At 38.1% G+C, this 21324-nt stretch overlaps 1 protein-coding gene and 4 pseudogenes across 1 annotated transcript; 1 reads left to right on the forward strand and 4 right to left on the reverse strand.

Annotated features, from left to right (window-relative positions):
- Nucleotides 1-309: 309 nt before the first annotated feature.
- On the reverse strand, nt 310-2306 carry LOC129236064 (maltase A2-like; annotated as a pseudogene).
- Nucleotides 2307-4671: 2365 nt separating this feature from the next.
- LOC129236970 (putative nuclease HARBI1) lies at nt 4672-6107 on the forward strand (annotated as a pseudogene).
- A 557-nt stretch (nt 6108-6664) lies between these two features.
- On the reverse strand, nt 6665-8608 carry LOC129236977 (tigger transposable element-derived protein 5-like; annotated as a pseudogene).
- Nucleotides 8609-10904: 2296 nt separating this feature from the next.
- On the reverse strand, nt 10905-12704 carry LOC129236984 (maltase A2-like; annotated as a pseudogene).
- A 5650-nt stretch (nt 12705-18354) lies between these two features.
- On the reverse strand, nt 18355-20348 carry LOC129252950 (maltase A2-like). The gene is made up of 6 exons (XM_054891144.1): nt 19848-20348; nt 19427-19770; nt 19055-19361; nt 18677-18990; nt 18493-18621; nt 18355-18427 (listed from the first exon to the last, which is right to left on the reverse strand). Exons 1-6 carry the CDS (start codon nt 20346-20348, stop codon nt 18355-18357), a joined length of 1668 nt encoding a protein of 555 aa, XP_054747119.1.
- Between the last annotated feature and the right edge of the window lie 976 nt (nt 20349-21324).

A 21324-nucleotide genomic window follows, 5' to 3' on the forward strand; every position in this document is an offset into this window, starting at 1 on the left:
AATTTAAAACAAAAAATCACAAACAATTTAAGGGTTCGTCTTCGCGTAAGAAATACTTATGTGTGCCACTGTATGTTCAAAGATACAGAAATGATAGGTGATTTGTTTTGATAATTTTCATACGGGCACCTTATTACAATTTTTTTCACATGACGGTACTGAGAGTATTAAACAAGATTTTGCGCACTAGAATACAATTAAAATTGTTATAACAAGTGCTGGTTTCAAGATACTAAAACGACTTGGGAAAATATATAATATTAGAACAGTAGCTCGAATTGCCGACACATACGTACATACAAATGTACTTTACGCAACCCATCGCAGAATAACCGCTTCATAAGGAATCAAATAAATTCGTTTGCTTAAATCGACCTTATCGCTGAAATGTAAAAAGAAAACAAAAGTAACCAACTTTTCAAAAATGCCACCACTCACGACACTTACCCATATTTGTGTGGTGAATAGGAAGTGAGTATCACGTACTCCATAGTCTTATTCGCCAAGCCATCTAAATATTCTATCTGGCTACCGAAGTTAGCTAGTAAACGGTACTCCTCACGAACAACAGCAGTTCTGAAAACGTTATTTCAATCAGTTGTGAAATTTAAACATCTCCACTTCAACTAACCTCACAACTTGAAAGACCTGCTCCTTCAATGCTCCATACGAAAATCCACCATCTTCTTTGAACGCCTTGAATGCTTCCGTTTATTTCAAACTGGTCATTCCCTTGTATATGTTCAAGGTGCTACGTGCCACGCCTCGCTGAGTCTGTACATTGATATATGAGTATATTAGTTAGGATTGACGGGTATCCAAGTGGCGTTTCCAGTGCTAAAGCCAGCTTTCTTTGAAGTGTCCCATTGCATTGGAGTACGCTCTGGGTCCCGGAAGTCACAAACTCTTTTTGTGCAGTCGATGTTTCCATCAGTCATGCCGATCTCATCTCCCTAAATTAGAAATAAAAATGACCACTCGTGACAAGGATTTCCTTAAGTGATAGTTAGCACTTACGTAATAAGTAACAGATGTGCCGGGCAATGCATGCACTATCATCGTCATCATATCTTTTCTATTGTAGTTTCCTCTAAGCGTGTAGCTGGACGACTGCTGTCATGATTTCCCACTACCCAATTAGACGACTTGTGCCTCTCCCATACGGCATCCATCCAGTCATTGGCGGACCTTTCAAGATCCTGTGCACTGATAGAGCCTTCCAAATTAATAAATAACATATTCATTGGCACTTGACTACCAACGTGAGTGCCATTGCTGATATAGACGCTCAACGTCGTAGAAGGGGTATACGCTTCGAGAACTTGTATCCTAAAAAGAGATATATTTAATTAATTCAGACACAATTAATACTCTGTTGGTTATCGTCCGAATAGATGTGTCGCACCTTGTATCACCGCCATGTTTTTGTTGGTATTCATCTAAAAACTCGCGCCATTCATATATTAAAAGGACATTTTCTGGTTGATTAAGTGTATATTCTCCAACCATTCTCTCATCTGGATATGTGCCATTTTCATAACGCTTCTCTATGAAAAATGGCGCAGCGTCAATGCGAAAAGAATCCACCCCACGATCAAGCCAAAATTCCAAAACCTCGATCAAATGCTTTTTTACCATAGGCTTCGTGAGATCAAAGTCAGGTTGTTCAGGGAAAAACTGGTGTAAATAGTACTGTTGGCGTTCATCATTCCAAGTCCATGCAGAACCACCAAAAATAGATATCTGTGCGAAGAAATGAAGAATAGACGTTGATAAAAGGAAAAATAGGAACCAATAGCTAATCCGGTTACGCACCCAATTACTTGGCTCACTACGCTCGCCTGCTTCCAGATCGATTTTACCGTCTTCCCATATATAAAAATCATCATAACCATCTTCACGACGAATCGACTTTTGAAACCACACACACTCAGAACTCGAGTGATTTGGTACAAAATCCAATATCATCTTTAGACCCAATTTATGCGCCTTTGCAAGCAATTCATCAAAATGTACCAAAGAGCGGATCAATGCTGGTGAAATTCGTTATATCATAACCCATATCTCTCATCGGCGATTCGAAAACAGGCCCAAGCCATGCAGACGTCACCTATTTCCTTGAGAAATTCCAAACGAGATATAATTCCCTTAATGTCACCTATACCATCACCGTCACTGTCCATAAACGATCGAGGATAGATCTCATAGAGTGTGGCGGACTCCCACCAGTCGACTGTGGTGATCGCAGAAGCGCTAAGAGCACAGAAAAGCACAATTGTAAATAACCGTAATAAAGCGGACGCCATCTCGGGAAATACTGTAGAACTGGTAATGGCCAAACTTATATTTATACTTCCAGATATACTAAGATGAGAACGTTTATTGCCCGAAGAGGGAAATGAAATAACTACCTATTATGACTGCATAATGGAAATCTCATAACACTTCACATCAATTCCGTACAATATTCGTCATTTGAAGTATAAATGTGTGGAACGATTTTTATCACCAATGAGCAAATTGGCTTACCAATTATGTAGGTAAACGTGCCTACATATTTTATCCCAACGTAGCACTTCGATAAAAATATGTAAATAAAGGGTCCGCCATATAACTTTACGGAATTAAAAATGCTATAAAAAAGAAACTACTCAATATTTTTCCAAACTGTTTTTTTTATTTTGAAGTGCAATCCTTCCGGTTAATGATGGAACACAACTTCATTCATATGGCTGCCTCGGCTAGCCATGCACCATCCCATACGATCGGTCCATTTTCGATTTTCGATCGTAGCATTCGCTGTGTGGCAAGTAGCGCCATCTTGTTGGAACCAAATGCCACCAATATCCTCCTCTTCAATTTCTCGGAACAAAAATTCGTTCAACATGGTCCGGTAACGCTCTCCACTGACGGTTACGGCCACTCCTCGCTCATTTTCGCACATACGCTTCATTCGGTGCTTTTCTTCTTCCCATTGCCGCACGTAATTTTCGTACACATTCTGCAACATTACCATGGCTTTCTTTCAAAGTAATGTCGCAATATTTCCCAGCCTTCTTTAAGCGTATACACAACCATTTTCGTTCAGCGGAAGAATAAAACTAATTTTTTGTCAAATCAGATGACAGCTAAGTGTTACCATTCTTCAAATAATACCTAGTTCAAATCCGTAACGATTGATGGCGGGCCCTGTATATACAAATGTCGATTAGCCTGATAAAAAAAATTCCTCGTTTTCTAGGTAGATGATTATAATGTTCGATATCTCGTAAAGTATCGATCAAACAATTTAAGTTTTAATCTCGATGTCAAGGTAATATTCAACATAAAACATTTATCTTGGTATATTTTATTTGTTCCATTCAGTAATGAGTTACAGGGTGTTAACAATAGACGAAAACAAAGAGAAAATTTGATGCATTAGAGAGTTTTTTTGATAAAGGCGAAAATGCGAAAAGGCCGTTGAAATTATGAATGGTGTTTATGGTGCCGGTACTGGATCAGCTAATGACGTGCAATTTTGGTTTATTCGATTACGCTCAAGCATTTTTGATGTTAAAGGAGCACCTCGCAAAGGGCATGCCCATTGTCGAAAATGGCGATAAAAGCACAGAAATAATCGGAGTTTACCGACATGTTAGTAGTCGTAGCATCGCCAAGGATCTAAAGATCGATCACAAAACAGTTTTGAACCATTTGCGCAAAAATAATGTATGATATTTCCCCAAGCTTATACATATAATATATTGACATTTGTACCTGTATTGGGAGTCGGTAAACTAAGCGTACCGAAAATGCCAACTTGACTTCAGAAGAGTCCAGGGATCCATTACTGAGTGGTTGAAGCTCACACACCCAGTTACCACCGCTGATGACAGTTTGCTATGACAAATTTTTAGAAACGATTTTCATTCACATAATAGGAGTAATTAATAATCAGGTAATTTTTTTTCGTTTTTTTAAGTGAAATTCCAATAAAGTAATTTTGATACTTTACCATATCTGGAGCATTTCTTTATGTATTTCCGAACTAAAGTCTGCACCAACATTTAATAAGAGGTAAATGAGACGATTTCTTACGCAAACGTGTAAATGGCGAATATGAACCTGTTGTACCAGAAGCAAATGTAGGATATTCAGCAGAAGTTGGTTTTTAGCGCACTGGCAACGCATCATTGGTATGTTAATACAGAACTCAGCAAAGCGTAAGTTAGGCTTCCCAAAAGACTAATAGCGTGTTCTTTTGTAAAATGAATGCAATCTTCCCAAGGGGCAGCTTTATCGTTTCTCCAAGGGCAAACCGAAAAAAATGTGAAAGTGCAACATTTCTTGCCCTCTCTGGTATCGACGGTGGAGATAATTGCCCTATTAATCAGCTGATCAGTAACAAAAGTAGCCCCTTATTTGACTCTTTCTTGCTCACATTAATCGGCTGTATCCGAGCAGCAATCGAAAAGCGAAAATTGAGATTATACATAGAACTATTGTATTAAAATATTGTAGCTGCCCGTGATATTTGCAAATTGAAATTTCCAAAATCAGTAAAAGAAATTGTATTTTGTCTGGTAAATGTGTTTGCGCGAAAATATTGAGTTTACATATGTATATGTACATAGTTACCTCCATACAAATAATTGGTGTCATAGGTGGAGGAACATTGTTAGCCAGGAAATGGAAAAACGATACTTGATTTTAGCAAACAGTTTAATAAATGACCTCCTGAAGTCGTCGTCCTCTTCTTCAGATGACGAGGAGCTCGGCGTACTTTTAAATCCAAAAATTAACTGCTTACGCGTAAATGACTTTGTAACTGAAGTACTCAACTTGACCACAGGCCGCGAGGTAATTTTTTCATAGGGGCACGGTTTAGTTTTCGCCCACCAAGTTTCAGAAAAGATGCATACTATGAAGAATGGTGTTAACGCTTTTTCTTTTTTCTGGGTGGAGTTTCTTGAAGATCTTTCGCCCATTTTCGCTTACTGCTCTCAAACTAGTGGGCAAAATACTAGACACTATTTCAATAATTCTGTTTAGAGCTTGTTTATATACTGTATGTTTTTATAATTTATTAACATTTACAGTTTAAACAAAATTTTTGCATTGAGCGTGAAAGTGCGAATGATTTAATCGCAAAATACACAAACAGCTCGTACTATATAAGGAGGAACTATAAAGGAGGGAGACCACAAGTAACGCCAAACACACACGTGTTATTGTTTTTATGGTAACAATGGAATGACTCCAATGTGTATGCATTTAATTCAAATAATTTTCTTATGTAGGTTTTGCTACAATAAAACTACCATACGTGAGGTTAGCAACCTGTTTAATGTGTCATATTCTTGTGCCCATAACGTGATAAGCAATGTTGTGTCGTTTCTGATTGGACTTTCAACAGACATCATAAAATTCCCTCAAAGTGCTACTGAAAAAGAGACTATATCAAATGAGTTTGCGCCAATCTCTGCTTTTCCTAACGTATTAGGCTGCATTGACGGAACCTACATTTCGACAAGGGCACCGAAAAAAAAAATTCGTTCAACATATTATATATAAATAGGCATGACACAATTTCCGTGACTATGCAGGGTTTATGTGATGCAAATCTAAAATTTTTAGATGTTCTCACTGGCGTGGCGAGTAAAGTGCACGACTCGCGTGTGTTGAAGTTATCTTTCATTGGTAAAGAACTTTCAAAGCTATGTTTAGTAAAATATCATGTGTTAGGGGATTCTGCATATCCGATCCGAAATTATTTGTTAACGCCGTATAGGGATTACGGGAATTTAACTGAGCAAGAAAAGAGATACAATTACAAATTTAGTCAAACACGGGTCCGAATTGAAAACGCCTTTGGATTGTTAAAATGTCGTTTCCGGCAACTTATGCGATTAGATTTTCATGAAGTTGAGACTACAGCGAAATTTATACTAGCATGCTGCGTACTTCATAATATTTGAATAGACAAACAAGATTTTATAGAGAAAAAAGAATACTGCGTTGATCCTGCTTCCGTTCAGGAACAACATTTTCCTTTCGAAGTAAGCGACACTGTTCTTACTGAGCTGGGCGAAATAAAAAGAAGCCAATTAAACACACTTTTTTGATATGTTTTTTTTTTAAAGTACCTAAATTTGTTTATAAAAATCGGAAATTTTCTACTTAGCAACATTGAATAGGTTAGTTCAAAAACAGTAAATGTTCAAAATTAACGTTCCGAGGAAATCAAAAAATTATATTTAACTTCGTTCGGCATTCCCCCTTATTTGTACAATATTAACAGCTAAGTAACGTTTTAAGGCCAGTCAATGAAGATACCAAAAATGTAAAATTTTGGTTTAGCACGGTTTTCGAACGCACTAATTGCATTAACGAGATGTACCTTGAAAGAAACTTCAATAAATATTAAAGAACTACTTTTTCTTTTGTTTTATATATTGTATTTATTGAAAATAAGGGAGATCATATTTATTTGCTTCAAGCAGGTACAAAGTAAAAAATAAATAGGCGAAACGTTGGACCAGGAACGAAAGCACTTCCTCCCATTTTATACTAAATTACAGAAGCCGGCAAAACCAAAATATTTGAATTAACATTTAATGAATCATAAGCAGCATACACAATTCAAACCGGCTTTAATGACTTACCTCACACGCTCACAGCTTCAAGCTGGTTTGTTTTCACTGATGCACTTTTCCAAAAGGCTTTCGATTCTTGCAGCTTTCTCCATTCTTTCCTTGTGTCGCTTCTCTCTGGCTTCCTCCTTCCTAGCAGCAATTTCTAACATAGTTTCTTGCAGCGTTTTCCTCTTTCTTTGCTTTTCTTTTGCTGCGACCTCTTTTTTTATCATACATTGGCTACTTATTTTTACTGCCGGCTCAATGGAATCATCTATTTTGCATATTTTTTCGAGCTCTTCTTCAAACTGTAGCTTTTGGAGTTTTGCACCTGAGGTGCTGTTATTTTCCACCGCCACTTTTTTACGTTTCATGATGGTCTTATACCTTTCTTCACACTGCTTCCAACTTTTCCCATCGAACTGCTTGAAGGGAAATAGAAAGCGTATTTATCCAGCAGAAGTCTCGTTTCGGCTTCCGTCCATACTAACAAAAAGGATCGTTTAAATAATTAGCATTTTTCACTTTTTCACATTTGATAGAAAAGTCAAGACATTCTCATTTTACCTCTATCTGTTTTGCTGCTAATAGGACTTTCTTCATTAGTTAGCATTCTTTTATTTTTTATTTTAAACTGTCCACCAAAAATTTCTGCACTTCGTTGCCCGATTAGCGCGCGAAAAAACAGCTGATTGCATTTCAGGGTTACAGTTTGTGTTCTTTTATAAATGTGAAGGGCTGCACTGAACCTTAAAATTGTTGGCAGTTTCACAGGGTGAAGTGCGACTTTGAAAAACTTTTGCACGTCGGCATGGCAACATTTTTGTGTAGAAACGAAAACGCTATGTAAGTAAATGTATTTTTTCACATTTAAACTCACATTTTATTCTTGTTGTGGTAACGTGAATTCAATCTAAAATGTTTAATAAAAAAAGTTTTTTCAATAACCCACATACATATCTTTGAGCATATCTGCGAACCCGATCGAACCTCACGATTTAAACTACTAAGGAGATCGACGGTGTTGCTCATCAAGGTGCAAAGTTCAGTTTCCCATTTTTCTTTTAAAACCGCCAACGGAACATTATCTTCAGGATCATCATTGTTTACCGCAAAATTTAAAATACTGTTCCAGCACTTAGCTAATGTTGCTTCACCAACACGAAACCAAGCCGCATCCAAAAGATTTATAGTTGTTTTAAGCTGATTTTTTTCAACGACTCGAGCAAATGGAGACTTTGTTGCAGTTATTGAAGCTAGAAGGCTGTTTCTGTAATGCAACTTAGTAATTTTTATTGCATTCTGATGCATCGGTTGAATGAGGGGGGTAACGTTTGGTGGCATAAACATTGCCGAAATTTGCCCATTCTCCGTTGTCAGTTCAGCTTCATTTAAGTGAGAAGGAGCGTTGTCGATTAGGAGGAGAGCTTTTATTGGTGAGGCTTTCTCCTTTAAAAACGATGTAACCTTAAAAAACAACCAGTTAACCTTAAAAATCGGACAAACCTTAAAAGGAATATTCCCCTGTGGAACAAATGATTCATGAAACCATTGCTTGAAAATAGCCGACGTCATCCAGGCGGATTTCGAGCTCTTATGGTCGGTGGGACACTAAAAGTTTTTAAAGCAGCGTGGATTCTTCGCCTTTCCAATTACCAAAAGCTTAACCTTGTGAGATCCAGGGGCATTTGAACAGCATAAAAACGTGATTCTCTGCTTCTCAGACTTTACCCCTGGGGCTCTCTTCTCTAAACTTGACGCGTACGTTTTCTCTGGCAAAAGTCTCCAGAATAACCCCGACTCATCAGCATTATATAATTGATCGTTGCACAACTCCAATTCGGCCATTTTAGCTTGAAGTTTGTCTTTAAACGGATCCACTAGCTGAGGTTGCGAAGACAGTTTTTCGCCTGATATTTTAAGAAGACGAATACCGTACCTCTTCTTGAATCCTTGGAGCCATCCATCACTAGCGAAAAAGTTTGCTTCATTTTCTTTAAATTTTGCATGCAGTGTTTTTGCCTTTTCTTTCAACATTAGAACACTTACTGGCCACTTTTTATCTCGGATTCGGATAAACCAACGATAAAGAGTTCTCTCTATTTTGGGCAACTCTGAAGAACGCAGGGGTTTTCTATTTCCAGGTCCACAATACATGTTGTTTACGCATTTTAAAATCACTTGCTTTCTCGCTTTAATGTTACAAATTGTTGATTTAGCAACATTATATTTCTTTGCAAAAATCGTCACAGATGAGCCTTTTTTTGAAAAGCCGACAGAAAAGTCAACAGAAAACATAAGTCAAAAACATAAACACTTTTTGCAAAACCAAAACCGCGACGGAAATATTTTACTTATCACAATTGAGCTATCCAAGGAAATTAAATATCTTGGAGTAATCCTCGATAGTAAGCTCCTATGGAAATCACACGTTGAAACAAAGACATCCAAAGCACTGACAGCTTTCTGGCAGTGCAAAGGTGTCTTTCGGAAAACGTGGGGTCTTTCTCCTAGCAAGGTCCTATGGATCTACACGGCTATGATAAGACCTATTATCACCTATGCATCAGTGATCTGGATGAGTAGACTCTCTCCCGTGGGAGTCAGGAGGACCTTATCGAGACTACAACTCACTGTGGCCATCTGTTGCACCGGAGCTTTTTCGACCACTTCAGTCCCGGCCTTCGATGGCCTGATTGGTTTACCACCACTTGATGCTTTCATCCAAGAAGGGCCTTGAAAGCCAAGTGCAGGCTGAAACACAATGGGAACTGGTACGGCCCCTGTCCGGCATTGGAAAACAGAGAAGGCATGGACGTCGATCCAACGATTCTCTCCATGTCCCTTGACTCCATGCCATCAAGAGTCGTACTTGAAAAGAGATACAGTGTAGTGCTGCCAGAGGTTCAGTTGTGGTCAAACTCAGAAAATGAGCTCGGCAAACACTGTTCTCGTATTTTTACGGATGGCTCCAGGACCGAGTATGGCTCCGGCTTTGGGATCTACGTGGAATCCAGCGACACAAAACTGCACTTTGCTCTTGGAATGCATGCATCTGTGTTTCAAACAGATCTACATGTGTCGTAGCCACGTTGCGCTCATGGCCTTAGACAGCCCCCCAACCACATCAGGGTAGTCAACTCCTATAAATCCAGGCTGAGCTATGTCGGTATATATAATAGCCTCATGCTAACATGTGTCCCGGGACACGTGGGTATCGCGGGTAATGAGACCTCTTATTCCTTAGCTAAGATGGGCTCTGAGGCCAACTTCTTAGGTCCAGAGCTCGTTTTGCCACTCCGTTCTGCGGCCATCACAGCCACGGTTAGCAAATGGGTAACTACCACCCACAAGCGAGCTTGGCAGGCTGAAATGGACTAAACTGATGTTACCTGTCATGTCCGATCGACTGTCGCAAGCCCGTTTGTCATTAAGCAGAGGGGAGTGCAGACGGCTGGTTGGACTGATGACGGGCCACTTTCTGTGGGTGAAGCACATGGAAAGGTTGGGCATCTCAGGCAGTTTATTCTGCCCAGCTTGTGAAAAGGAGGATGAGACGGCGTCTGTCCCGTCTTCGCTCGAATCAGGTTCCTTAGCACCAAAAGATCTACTCAGATTTCTTCGGAGATCGGGTAGATTTAAGGAAAATTAAAAGGGAATCCAAGTGTAGTACAACGGACTTAATTCATGTCTGAGTGCTGCACTTGATAGTTCTCCCGACAAAAAAAAGTCAATGCACAAAAATATCTGTTCACGTTTTGGGGTGTTCACGCTTTAGAGTGTTCAGTTGTCGAGCGTGGGCTGTATTTCTAAATAATACGAAATATTGCGATGTTGACTATTAAGATTTCTTAGAATTTTTGTTATCGTCAAGATAATCGCTACTAAGAACTCACACACAGAATAATATAGTTCCGGCCACCGTTGTTGGCGCGTAAATAGGGTATCGTATAAGTGTTCATTTGGATGGTTAAAACCGATCATTTAAATCAAATTATTGCGTGAGTCCATTTACTTTTTTGTTACTTAGGGTGTTTGATACACGAGGCGGCCACTGCGCATGAATTTTGCGTGGAAATTTAATTTCAAAAACGGGTATCTTTCGCAAATCAATAGTTTTCGTAGAACATTTGAAATATTTTTGCATTTCCATAATAAGATTTTATTTCACTGTAAAGTAATTAAATTATTCTAACAAATTCTGTTTACCCAACTTATATTAAAAACAACTGCGAAAAGTTTGAACAGTCAGCTGGAAGTGCTGACCATCATACACAAAAATATACTTTATGCAGTCCACCGCAGAATTACCGCTTCATATGACATGAAATAAATTCGTTGGCTTAAATCGACCTTGTCGCTGAAATGTAAAATCAAAACAACATTTTAAAACTTTTCAAAAATGCCAACGCTCGCAACACTTACCCATATTTGTGAGGTGAATAGGAAGTGAGCAGCACGTACTCCATAGTCTTATTCGCCAAGCCATCTAAATATTCTATCTGGCTACCGAAGTTAGCTAGTAAACGGTACTCCTCACGACCAACAGCAGTTCTGAAAACGTTATTTCAATCAGTTGTGTAATTTAAACATCTCCACTTCAACTAACCTCAATACTTGAAAGATCTGCTCCTTCAATGCTCCATACGAAAATCCACCATCTTCTTTGAACGCCTTGAATGCTTCCGTTTGTTTCAAACTGGTCATTCCCTTGTATATGTTTAAGGTGCTACGTGCCACGCCCCGCTGAGTCTGTACATTGAGATATGAGTAGTTAGGATTGACAGGTAGCCAAGTGGAGTTTCCAGTGCTAAAGCCAGCATTCTTTGAAGTGTCCCATTGCATTGGAGTACGCTCTGGGTCCCGGAAGTCACAAACTCTTTTTGTGCAGTCGATGTTTCCATCAGTCATGCCGATCTCATCTCTCTAAATTAGAAATAAAAATGATCACTCGTGACAAGAATTTACTTAAGTGATAGTTAGCACTTACGTAATAAGTAACAGATGTGCCGGGCAATGCATGCACTATCATCGTCATCAAATCTGTCCTAGTAGCACCTATGCGTGTGGCTGGACGACTGTTGTCATGATTTCCTACTACCCAGTTAGCCATTTTATGATTCGTCCACATTATATCCATCCATTCTTTGGCGTACTCTTCAACAGTCTGTGCAGTGGAACTTTCTTTTAATTAAATAAAGTTAAAATTCATTGGCAATTGACTTCCAATATGAGTGCCATTGATGACATAAGTGCTCAAAATCTCAGTAGTGGTATAAGCTTCGGCAATTTGGGCTCTGTGGAGAAATACAATTAGACAAAGATTAATTTAGTTAATACAGTAATTTAGACAAAACTATAACTCTATTGATTATTTGGTATCTTATTAGGTAAATCTCACCTAGTATCGCCGCCATGTTTTTGTTGGCAATCATCTAAAAATTCGCGCCATTGATATAATAATTCGAGAGTTTCTGGTTGATTCTTTGTATATTTTCGATCAGTCCTTAGTCCAAATAGTACTGCATCAATGCGAAAACCATCCACTCCACGATCAAGCCAAAATTCCAAAACCTTGATCAAATGTGCTCATACTCGTAACATAGAGTTGGTGTAATTAAAATAAGGTTGTTTGGCTAGAAACTGGTGTAAGTAATACTGTTGGCGGTCTTCAGTCCAAGTCCATGCAGAACGACCAAAGACAGTCATCTGAATGAAAATATATGAAATGGTTGTTTATAGAAATAAAACTAGATTTATGCGCCTTTGCAGTCATTGCATCAAAATCCTCCATTGTACCAAAGAGCGGGTCAATTTTGGTGAAATTAGACACATCGTAACCCATATCTTTCATCGGTGAAGCGAAGATCGGTGAAAGCCATGTAGCTGTCACACCTATTTCTTTGAGAAATTCCAAACGAGATGTAATGCCATTCAAGTCACCTATACCATCACCGTCACTGTCCATAAACGATCGAGGATAGATTTGATAGAGTGTGGCGGACTCCAGTCGACTGTGGTGTTCGCAGAAGCGCTAAAATCGCAGAAAAGCGCGATTGTAAATGAAGGTAATAAAGCGGACACCATCTCGGTAAGTACTAACACACCGCTAATGACCAAACATATATTTAAACTTGCAAGTAGACTAAGATAAGAACGTTCATTGCCCGACTAGGGAAATTAAATATTATATGACTGTACAGATTTTTGATTGGCGAACAACGGAAATCCCTAAATGCTTCATATAAATTCTGGAGCGATTGTTATCACCAGACAGCAAATTGTGTTACCAATTTTTTATTTATTCATACCTTTATTTTTACCCCTGCGTAGCACTTCGATAAAAATTTGTACGTCAGTCTGAAACGTGTATAGATTACATATGTATACAAATTTAAGGAAATTTTATGTTTCAATAAACCAACTATTAAATTAAAAGTTTATGTCGACATTTTTAATTTCAAAACTTAGAAACTTTGAGCACCGAAAACGTCGACACCCCTTTAGAAGCTCATTGAGCTGAATAAACTGAAACTGGTGGTGGTTAATCGAGCATAAAGATAGAGAATCGAAAAGTGGCGAATAGATTCGCCCTGGCAGTTGAAGACAAAAGTTTGAGAAGTGAGCGATAAGAGTGAATACAGAACAAAAACGATATTGGTGACGTTGAAGCATTCAAATAATTGTAGACAAATACAATATCAATGAAAACTATAAATTTATTTATCTAAGCGGGCTTGAGTGCTATATAATTTTAGTTATAAGCTGGTTTTAGAGTGTATATTTTCTTTCTTTTTCTACTTTATAATGAATGAAATGTACAATTTGCGACTACAACTACGGTCCAATCATTTCAATATGAGATTCGTACTAAAGGTATTACGAAAATAAATCCAACAACTGAACCGGGGCAAATATTCTCAATGGTAGGCATTGAGGATTGCTTTTGACGTGAACCATACCTTGGCTTATCTCAAGTGGAATCTTCCAATATACTTTGATATCAGAAGCACTAGAACGTTTGACGTTGATGTGAAGTGATGTGATTACCTATAACTACTAGGTTAGAAATATTCATATGTGCATATGTGTTTGGAATAAGTATTGAATAAATAATTTCATGTAGTATTTAATAGTTTTACATAAGTTTATTGGAAGAAATTATTAAAAGCCTAGCAGAGCTAAAATTCTGGCATTCTGCAACTTTTAAACCACTTAGTGTCATCTTTTGATGTACGGAAATCAGAGGCAGCACCACTCGTCATCCAACTCATTGATTTCTATCAAAAGTTTTCTCGAAATCTGTTTACAAAAAAGATATGCTTTTTGCGAGTAATCGTAATAGGCTCCGGCGAGCCTTAGCCTTAACAATAATAGCTCATTGAACTCACTTTTGAAAAATACATAATATTTCCAACAATTATTATACGCCAAACTCGTGACTTCCATTTGCTTTTATAACTCAATAATGTAATGAAGAAATATACATACATATAAATAAAATATGTATGTTTTGACACACAGTTTATCAATGAAGTATTTTCACATCTACGAATCTAGCGAAATTCAGACAATTTACTTGTATTTTTCCATGATTTGTTTTCAATTTTTGGTTTTGTTTGACTAATATAAAAAATTTAGAAGCCAATAATAGAAATACGGAATAACTGCCATTTAAAAATAACACAAACATTAAAAAGCAAAAACAAAATACACTTCAAACACAGCTGTTAAAAAGACTTTTTACATTTGCATTTAATAGATTTACGTTATAATCCTGGGGTAGCTTGTGCCATTCCTCTAAAATAACATTCTTGAGCTTTGCTTGACCTTTTCAGAGTTTTTTTTTAATATTTTTCCTAAAATATGTCCACAAATTCTCTCTGAATTAATATCCAGATTTTGGGCTGGTGTATTCAATACATTACACCAATTAAAAATAAGCCACATTTTCACATTTTGTATTTGGATCGCTAAAAAAAAATAAAATAAATAATTGGCGCGTACACTTCTGTTAGGTGTTTGGCCGAGCTCCTCCTTCTATTTGTGGTGTGCGTTTTGGTGTTGTTCCACAAATGGAGGGACCTACAGTTTCAAGCCGACTCCGAACGGCAGATATTTTTATGAGGAGCTTTTTCATGGCAGAAATGCACTTGAAGGTTTGCCATTGCCTGCCGAGGGGCGACCGCTATTAGAAAAATGTTTTTCGTACTTTTGGTGTTTCACCGAGATTCGAACCAACGACCTTTCTGTGAATTCCGAATGGTAATCACGCACCAACCCATTCGGCTACGGCGGCCGCCATCCTGTTGGATCGCTATCCTGTTAGAATTTAAACTAAGATTTCTTGTCAACAAAGAAGCCAAATTTTGGTGCCCTATTTGTCTCTATTTGTGGAACAACATCAAGCCGCACACCACAAATAGGAAGAGGAGCTGGGCCAAATCCCAAAATTGTGTAAACGCCAATTATTTATTTATTTTTAATTTCGCAAATGGCATATCAGGCATCCATATTATCTTCTATAAACACCAAATCACCCATTCCCAAACTGAATATGCAACACCTCGCCATGACTGAAAGTTTGCCATATTTCACTGTGGGCATAATACTCCGCCTTTCCAGTGATTTTAATGCTGCCTCCACACTCTATTGGGTTCAGTGTTGTTATACAACAGGATTTAGTGGCATCGCAGAATTTTCAAACATCCCAGTAGCTAGCTAGGTACGTTCTAGCAAAGGCTTCTTTCGAGCAACTCGTAAAGTATAATTGAGGTTTCCGCAGCTTGGCGGACTGTTTCATGAGAAACCACTACTCCACACTCATTTCTAAGCTCACTAGTACATTTTATATCCGAAATCCGTGGGTTTGTGGCTACTTTTCCCAACAAAATACGTTCGGTTAGATATTTTCCGTGCTCTTCCACTTGCAGATTTAAATTTTTGCGCGATTTATTATGTTATAAAGGGTGGTTAAGTTTCAAGGGTCGGTGTTGATTTTAAATAAAATATAATTTTTTTAGGAAATTATTATCATTTCTCCTTATTATGATAATACTGGTATGGCTCAATTACGTATGGAACAAAATATCGGCAAAGTGGCCGCCGCGGCCTTGGCGGCACACCTCCATCCGATGGTCCAAATTTTCGATGACGCTGAGGTATAATTGAGGTTCTATGCCGTTAAGGTGCCCAGTTATCTCATCCTTTAGCTCTTGACTTGTTGCTGGCTTATCGACGTACACCTTTTCTTTCAAATAACCCTAAAACAAGAAGGCCAACGGTGTCAAATGACATGATCTTGGCGGCCAATTGACATCGCCGCGACGTGAGATTATTCGGCCATCAAATTTTTCGCGCGAAAGAGCCATTGTTTCGTTAGCTGTGTGACAAGTGGCACCGTCCTGTTGAAACCACATATTGTGCACATCCGTATTTTCCAATTCGGGCCATAAAAAGTTCGTTATCATCTCACGATAGCAAACACTTTTCACAGTAACTGCCTGACCGGCCTTATTTTGGAAAAAATACGGCCCAATGATGCCGCCTGCCCATAAACCGCACCAAACAGTCACTCTTTATGGGTGCATTGATTTTTCGGAAATCACTATTGGATTCGCCCAAATGCGGCAATTCTGCTTATTCACGAATCCACTGAGGTGAAGATATGCCTCATCACTGAAGATGATTTTCTTCAAGAATTTGTCATTCACTGTTGCCATTTCCTGCCACCATTCTGACCATTGACGACGCTTGAAATGGTCAAGAGGCTTTAGTTCTTGAGTCAATTGCACCTTGCAAGCGTGCCTTTATGCATAATATTCATCAACGACGAGCGTGAGAGGTGCAATTGTTGGGCACGACGACGAGTTGAGGTGGACGGCTCTTCAACCACACTGTCGCGAACAGCAGCAATTTTTTCTGCCGTACGAGCTGGATGAGCATGCACTGGTGTTTTCACATCTCCTACAGACCCAGTTTGCTCAAACTCTTGCACAATTTTTCCGATTGTACGCACATTTGGATGATTAAATTGACCGAAAAAATCACAAAGTGCGCGATATGCATTTTGATTTGATCGCCCGTTTTCATAATAAGCCTGAATAGTTTGAACGCGTTGCTCGATTATGTATCTCTCTACAATTCAAATTGAGTTTGTCTGAGATTGAAAAATGTCAAATGAAATGTAGAAAGGAACTTGACGTTTGGGTGTGGTTCACATTGAATATCGGCCCTTGAAACTTAACCACCCTTTATATACTAGTTTGTCGGTGCTAAATAAAACATTTCTGCAAACTTTACACACTGTTTTCTATGCTATAATTTGAAACGATGTCCATTCACTAGGCATTTTTGCGTTCTTTATAATTTACAATCGTACGTGATATTTTGATCAACAAATCACTCTTACAATCATTCTGTGACTGGTTGATGGCTAACGCGTGTGTAGCAACTCAGTGAGATAACGGTATATCAGATAATCTTAACAAACGAGACCGAAAAGAGCTTTCTTGACAGGGTTTTTGTTTTTGCTTGCTTTGGTGGATTCAAAAAAACTACCGTTACGAAGTACTGTTAATTATGTAAGTTAATGAAATAATTTTGCAAGGCTCTCAGCGATGGTTTTATTGGTATTGTGCTTTTAATCAATTTGAAAATATTTATATGGATGTGTGTATGTGCATATGAACGTTTACCGTATACCTGTTCAGTGATTCGGCATGTTTCGGTGCAGACAAACCGATGTGACACGGTGTCGCAGTCCTTTCTGAGCGGGCAACAATCAAAAATTTGATTGCTCCAAATGTACATACGAGTATAAATAGACGTATTTGGTATTGTTGGAATGCTTTAGAAAAAAACGTATTCCTTATCTCGGTCTTAATTTCGTCGAAAATATAAAAGGCAAAAAACAAGATTTTCTGTCTCAGCGTACTCTAGTCCACTAACGACTCTTTTTAGCAAAATGCATTCGTTTTTCTTTTTGCCACAGCACTGGGCGTCGTTTACTATTTGCGTATACGAACAAAGACGTCGTTGCTCGCCTTTACCACTCGTCGCCATTCCTCTTCTTATCATATTTCATTCTTGTTCTTGTTCGAGATTGTGACTCTATGTAAGGTTTTTATTTTTGTGTTCGAAACAAAACGTCGACTAACTATAAAAATTTAACTTTATTTCGCGGATATAAAACTGAATTAAAGCGAAGAAACTTTGTTACGGCTATTTTGCGCATGCACAGGTGGCTTAGTGTATGCCGGGGGTCAATCGTTATATGCAAGTTCGCTATGCTATTGCCAATACTGTCGCATCATAGACGAAGTGTCAATTAATATATATATATATGTATATATGTACATATGTATGGAGAGCGAAAGTAGGTTCAAATCTCGGTGAAACACCAAACTGAAGAAAAAGTTTTTTCAAACCTCCGATGTACAAAACACCATTATTTTTTTGTGTGAAATTAGCTTTTATTGATTTCAAAGACAAAATTGTTCAAAAATTATTACAATTTTAACATATGTATGTAAATATGGTAAATCGAAGTGCCAATCAACCAAACGAATTCAAATGCTTATGTATGAATGTAAAACTGATGCAACTATATTCTTCTTATCTAAGTAACATTATATGATATACTCGATATTACTCTAGCCTGTACCACTAATATACTGTAGAAAATAAATTTGGACAATCAGCTTGAACTGCCGATACTCATTCATACAAATGCACTTTACGCAGTCCATCGCAGAATTACCGCTTCATATGGCATCAAATAAATTCGTTGGCTTAAATCGACCTTGTCGCTGAAATGTAAAATCAAAACAAAAATTTGTAACTTTTCAAAAATGCCAACGCTCGCAACACTTACCCATATTTGTGAGGTGAATAGGAAGTGAGCAGCACGTACTCCATAGTCTTATTCGCCAAGCCATCTAAATATTCTATCTGGCTACCGAAGTTAGCTAGTAAACGGTACTCCTCACGACCAACAGCAGTTCTGAAAACGTTATTTCAATCAGTTGTGAAATTTAAACATCTGCACTTCAACTAACCTCACAACTTGAAAGACCTGCTCCTTCAATGCTCCATACGAAAATCCACCATCTTCTTTGAACGCCTTGAATGCTTCCGTTTGTTTCAAACTGGTCATTCCCTTGTATATGTTCAAGGTGCTACGTGCCACGCCTCGCTGAGTCTGTACATTGAGATATGAGTAGTTAGGATTGACAGGTAGCCAAGTGGAGTTTCCAGTGCTAAAGCCAGCATTCTTTGAAGTGTCCCATTGCATTGGAGTACGCTCTGGGTCCCGGAACTCACAACTTATTGTGCAGTCGATGTCTCCATCAGTCATGCCGATCTCATCTCCCTAAATTAGAAATAAAAATGACCACTTGTGACAAGAATTTCCTTAAGTGATTGTTAGCACTTACATAATAAGTAACAGATGTGCCGGGCAATGCATGCACTATCATCGTCATCAAATCTGTCCTAGTTGTTCCTATGCGTGTGGCTGGACGACTGAGGTCATGAGTTCCTACTACCCAATTGGCCATCTTATGATTCGTCCACATTATATCCATCCATTCTTTGGCGTACTCTTCAACAGTCTGTGCAGTGGAACTTTCTCTTAATTGCATAAAGTTAAAATTCATTGGCAACTGACTTCCAATATGAGTGCCATTGCTGACATAAGTGCTCAAAGTCTCAGTAGTGGTAAAAGCTTCGGGAATTTGTGGTCTATAGAGAAATGCAATTGATTAATTTATACAAAACTATTAATCTATTGATTATGTGTGCCTCACAATGTGTCGCCGCCATGTTTTTGTTGGTATTCGTCTAAAAACTGGCGCCATTCGTATAATAATTCGAGAGTTTCTGGTTGATTCTCCGTATACTTATGTGAGTCGCCGCGCGGTGCATCTGGATATGAACCATTTTCATAACGAAATTCAATAAACATTGGTACTGCATCAATGCGGAAACCATCCACTCCACGACCGAGCCAAAAGTCCAAAACCCCGATTAGACGTTCGCGCACCGCTGGATTTGTGAGATTTAAATCAGGTTGTTTGGCTAGAAACTGATGTAAGTAATACTGTTGGCGTTCTTCAACCCAAGTCCATGCAGAACCACCAAAGGCTGATTGCTGTAAAAAGAAATAAAGAGTAAAGTTTGATAAAAGAAAAAATAGCAAACGATAACTAATCTATAGTAGTAACTCACCCAATTGCATGGCTCACTACGCTCGCCCGTTTCTGGATCGATTTTGCCATCATGCCATACATAGAAATCTTCGTAACCTTCTTCGCGACGTACCGACTTCTGGAACCACTCACACTCATCACTTGAGTGATTTGGAACAAAATCCAATATCATCTTTAAACCCAATTTATGCGCCTTTGCAATCATTGCATCAAAATCCTCCAGTGTACCAAAGAGCGGGTCAATGTTCGTGAAATTAGCTACATCATAGCCCATATCTGCCATCGGTGATTCGAAGATAGGCGAAAGCCATGCAGCAGTCACACCAATTTCCTTAAGAAATTCCAAACGAGATGTAATGCCATTCAAGTCTCCTATACCATCACCGTCACTGTCCATAAACGATCGAGGATAGATCTGATAGAGTGTGGCCGACTCCCACCAGTCGACTGTGGTATTCGCAGAAGCGCCAAGAGCACAGAAAACCACAAATGTAAACAATCGTAACGTATCGGAAGCCATGACGGTAAGTACTAATGGACTACTGTTGGCCAAACTTATATTTATACCTCCAGATATATCAAGATTAGAACATTTATTGACCGAATAGGGCAATTAAATAGTATATGATTAAATAACGGAAATCCCAAAACACTTCACATTCTAGACAATATTCGTTAGTGTGCGGAGTGAGTATATAGTGATATGAGTTTTGTAAGTAAACATACCTATTTTATCTCTGGTCAGCACTTCGATAAATATATTGAGAAATATGTTCAGTAGTCTGAGATTTGTATGATAAATGGTTGATTTGATTTGATAGTTGGTTGATTTGATTGAAAGTTTTAGGAAGTTGAGAGTTTGAAGCCAACTATAAAGCTAAAAGTGTTTAAATATATTAACATTTGTACCTACATTGGTATTCAGTAAACTATACTTTTCTAGTTTTAAGCAAAAGTAATGTTTATAATTTTGTAAAATATACATTTATAAAAATTAGTTCAATAATTCACTCAGTTTTATTTAGCTTTATTTTTTTTAACATCTGATCGCATTGCCGCGATTGCAGTTGTTGTTGGTGTTCTCCTGTTTTCAGCAGTCAAATCTCTCTCTCGCTACTGCAGTGTTGCCTAGTTTTGGATATAAAACCGCACTCAAATGCCCATTTAAAGAAAACAAAATGCCTAATTTCTATTGAATTACTTAAGAACTTTGTATGCGTGACAAATTGTCTTTGAAATGTGCGCTTTTTTTAATTAAATGTGTTACGATTGTGTACAATTTAATTTATAAGTTTTTTGTTAAGAGAAACTCTTGTGTTAAGAGAACGACTCTTTTGCTATATTTGACATTATATAACAAGATAAGGTATTCTTTTCGTAAAAATATCGTTATGGCTTCTTCAGTATTTTCTGGTATTTTGTTGCTTATTTCTACTATGAATACACCTCTTAATGCCCTATGTCCCACTAAGGATTGAGGACCTGAAGGAACGATT

The sequence above is a fragment of the Anastrepha obliqua genome, chromosome 1 (assembly GCF_027943255.1).
Source record: "Anastrepha obliqua isolate idAnaObli1 chromosome 1, idAnaObli1_1.0, whole genome shotgun sequence".
Lineage (NCBI taxonomy): Eukaryota > Metazoa > Arthropoda > Insecta > Diptera > Tephritidae > Anastrepha > Anastrepha obliqua.

What these genes read in the sequence shown, in the direction of transcription:
- LOC129252950 (XM_054891144.1), bottom strand. Translation starts at nt 20,348, where the DNA reads ATGGCTTCCGATACGTTACGATTGTTTACATTTGTGGTTTTCTGTGCT. An exon ending in CAGGTCTTTCAAGTTGTGAG is followed by an intron (nt 18,622 to 18,676) that starts GTTAGTTGAAGT and finishes TAACGTTTTCAG; the next exon opens with AACTGCTGTTGGTCGTGAGG. An exon ending in TATTCACCTCACAAATATGG is followed by an intron (nt 18,428 to 18,492) that starts GTAAGTGTTGCG and finishes TTTACATTTCAG; the next exon opens with CGACAAGGTCGATTTAAGCC.